General features: G+C 46.3%; 1 protein-coding gene across 1 annotated transcript in view; it reads left to right on the top strand.

Annotated features, from left to right (window-relative positions):
* Positions 1–58: 58 nt before the first annotated feature.
* The window catches only part of LOC120227307 (adhesion G protein-coupled receptor E1-like), a gene marked incomplete at its 5' end in the record, with an annotated part of 51,982 nt that continues 48,946 nt past the window's right edge, over positions 59–3,094 (top strand). Inside the window, 2 exon segments of the mRNA XM_039225451.1 lie at positions 59–221; positions 2,069–2,215. Of these exon segments, the coding sequence (XP_039081382.1) occupies positions 59–221; positions 2,069–2,215 (310 nt within the window).

The raw sequence follows: 3,094 nt of genomic DNA on the forward strand, positions 1-3,094 counted from the left end.
TTTGAAAATACAGTCTGCTACACAAGATGAAGCAAATCTGTAACTCCAACTCTTTCTGTGTCCAGATATAGATGAATGTTCTCAAAACCCCCAAGCATGTGGTCCCAACTCAATCTGCAGAAACCTGCCAGGGAGGTACAAGTGTAGCTGTTTGCCTGGTTTCTCTTCTCCCACTGGAAATGACTGGACCTCAGAAAAGCTGGGCCATTTCTCATGCAAAGGTAACTCTCTCAGGCATGGGTCTCTGGTGGACAGTGACCACTGGGTGGTACATGTGATTGTCACCATCGACACACAACCTTTGGTCTGCTCAGTCTCCTCCACTGCTCCTCAGACATCAATGAATGCCTGTCCAGTGGGGTCACCCAGAGCATGCTGAGTGTACCACCTCCTAGGGAAGCCACAATTGTAGCTGCCAGATTGGATTCATCTCTCACAAGCCGATCTCTGAAGTTACAGAGGACCTGCTTTTCTTCCTATACCTACTCAATTAATTAACAACCACCTCACTTGATGATCCTGTGCAGTGGTTGTGACATTCTTCATTCTGGGGATGAGAAGATTAAGGCTCAGGCCATTAAAGTAACTTCTCCAAGGATACAGAGCTGTTTAGAGCAAAAGCCAGGATGGGAATTCCAGCTGTGGGGCTACTCTGAGTCCAGCAGTGGATAGGACAGTACTTGAGGGTAATGGGGGACTCTGTCCCTAGAGCAATTTATTTCAACTGGTGGTGGCAAAGGGAGGTTGTGGCTGCTACTATTCTCTAGTGAGGAGAGGCCAAAGATGCTGCTAACCACCCTGCAATGCCCAAAACATCCTCCTTAAAACCAAACCTAATCTGGTACCAGATGTCATTAGTTCTGAGGTAGAAAACTCTGTCCTAGGGTGTACTCAGACTCAAACTTCAGAACTTTTTCCTAAAAGGGATTTGATTCAAGACCTCAGGGTTACTCTCCACCCCCACACTCCACACCTTCTATAGTAAATCAGTCATCATAGCTTGGGGAATTTACTGGCTAAGTATGTTTTTAATCTCTCCATTCTTCCTCATCCTTGGTTCAGGCTTCATCATTATTTTAACAGCCTCCTTCCTGGGCATCTCCTTCCTCCAGACTTACCCCCTTCAAATCCATCATTCCAATCCGCAGCCAGAATTTCCTCACAAGATGCAAGGCTCCGTCTTCTTGGGTCTGGTTCAGAACTATTGTTCTCCATACTCATTTGTAGGGAAGGTGACTCCATTAAGCAAGGCATGGAGTGGTCAAGACCTTATCACATCCTCTTGGCTTGGAGTCCGAGATGTTTGAAGCCCTGTCTGGTTTTTCTGATACTTTTGTAGCAGTTAGCTATTACTGGAAAACAGACCACCCTGAATGTCAGTGGCTAGAAACAAGTACCATACAGTGGTTTGTATTCTGTGTATTGGAAATTTTGGTTGGGCTCCACTGGCCAGTGCTTGGGTCTGTACTGGGTTTGTTCCTGTGTCTGTGGTCAGCTGTGTCATATTTGCTCAGCATGGCTGGACTGCCTTATCTGTCAGGTGGCTCCCCTGGGCTGGTCGCTGGTCCATCTCTTTTCCACCTTGTCTCTCATTCTTCATTAGGGTAGTCTAGCGCTTGTTCACATGGCACAAGAAAGGGCTTAAGGAATGAGAAGAAGCAAACAAATCTCTAGAAGTCTCATATTGGAACTGGCACGACATCATTTCTGCTGTGTTCTATTGGCCAGTGACCGTCATAGGCTAGCTAGATTCAAGTTATATTCAAGGTGTGAGGAAACAAGCTCCCATTACAAAGAATGGCAAAATCACTTTGCACTGCACCATCTTCATCCCATGGTGTAGGTGCAGGGGGGAGTAAAGGAGCACAGCCATTCTATGTTCATCTGTTTGGGAGCCATTTACCACCCTCCACCTATACACTTTGGGTCAGACTTTCTTCTTGTGGCCAAGCCTAGGTGCAAGGGAGATCAGGAGTAAGGGGAGGACATGCACAGTGACTCTCTGTTTGTAGTCTCCTATTCTCATTTCCTCATTGCTTTGTCCTGGGTTTTCATCTCCACTGGCCAGATGTGGATGAATGTGCCAGTCCCAGAATTTGCCCGCAGCATACGACTTGCCACAACCGTCCTGGAAGCTACTCTTGTGTCTGCAACCAAGGATTTGCATCCAGCGGTGGAAACATGAGCTTCCAGGACCCAGGAGAGACATGTGAAGGTAGCAGGGAAGGGTCTGCTGGGGAACGAGGTCCAAGTCTGCATGTGAGAACAGTAGTGGTTGGCAAGGGATCAGGAAGAATCTGGGCTGAATTCAAAGCGCTCTCCTGCTAAGCTGATGCTAATAACTGCTCATGCATTCATTCATGCACTCATTAAACAAATACTTCCTGAGCACCTACTCTACCTCCGGCACTATTCTATGGATGGTGGAAAAAGCAGTATATAACACAGGCAAAGCTATTAGTTCTCCTGGAAATCATCATGTAGTGTTGGGGGAGATCGATATAAAAATAAATTCATGAACATCATGTGCCAGGAATAGTTGAAAGAGATCATGAACAATAAGGCAAGAAATGTGGATAGGCACTGCTGGAGGTTGGGGTCAACTTTTAATAGAGCAAGTGGTAAGGAAAAGCCACACAGAGAAGTTGACATTGAGAAATGAGGTGAAGAGTATAACAGAATGAAATTGGGTATCTGGGGAAGGGTGTTCCAGGGGGAAGGAACAGCAGATACAAAGGCTTGGGAAAAAAAAGAAAAAGAAAAAGAAAAAAAAAAAAAGGCTTGGAGGCAGGATATCAGCCAAGGTTCTAAGCTCTTCCCTATGTGTGCTCAGTGTTTTCCCAGCAACCTGATGGTATTACTGGTAATTTGTGCCCATTTTACAAATAAGGATCCTGGGCCTCCATTATGGTAGAACAGCCCTTCCAAGGTCAAGTAGATAGGGAGTAGGGGAGTCAAGATCCAAACTGTGTCAAGGTGTGACTTCACATCCCGTGCTCCAACCATCTTGCCATCCTGTCTCCAAATGAGGCTGCTACATCTGGCAACCCACGGTGGGGACTTGCAAAGGGCTGGAATTGACTAAGCCAAGATG

The sequence above is a fragment of the Hyaena hyaena genome, unplaced genomic scaffold (genome assembly GCF_003009895.1).
Source record: "Hyaena hyaena isolate Hyena2069 unplaced genomic scaffold, ASM300989v1 scaffold_2231, whole genome shotgun sequence".
In the NCBI taxonomy this organism is placed as follows: Eukaryota; Metazoa; Chordata; class Mammalia; order Carnivora; family Hyaenidae; genus Hyaena; species Hyaena hyaena.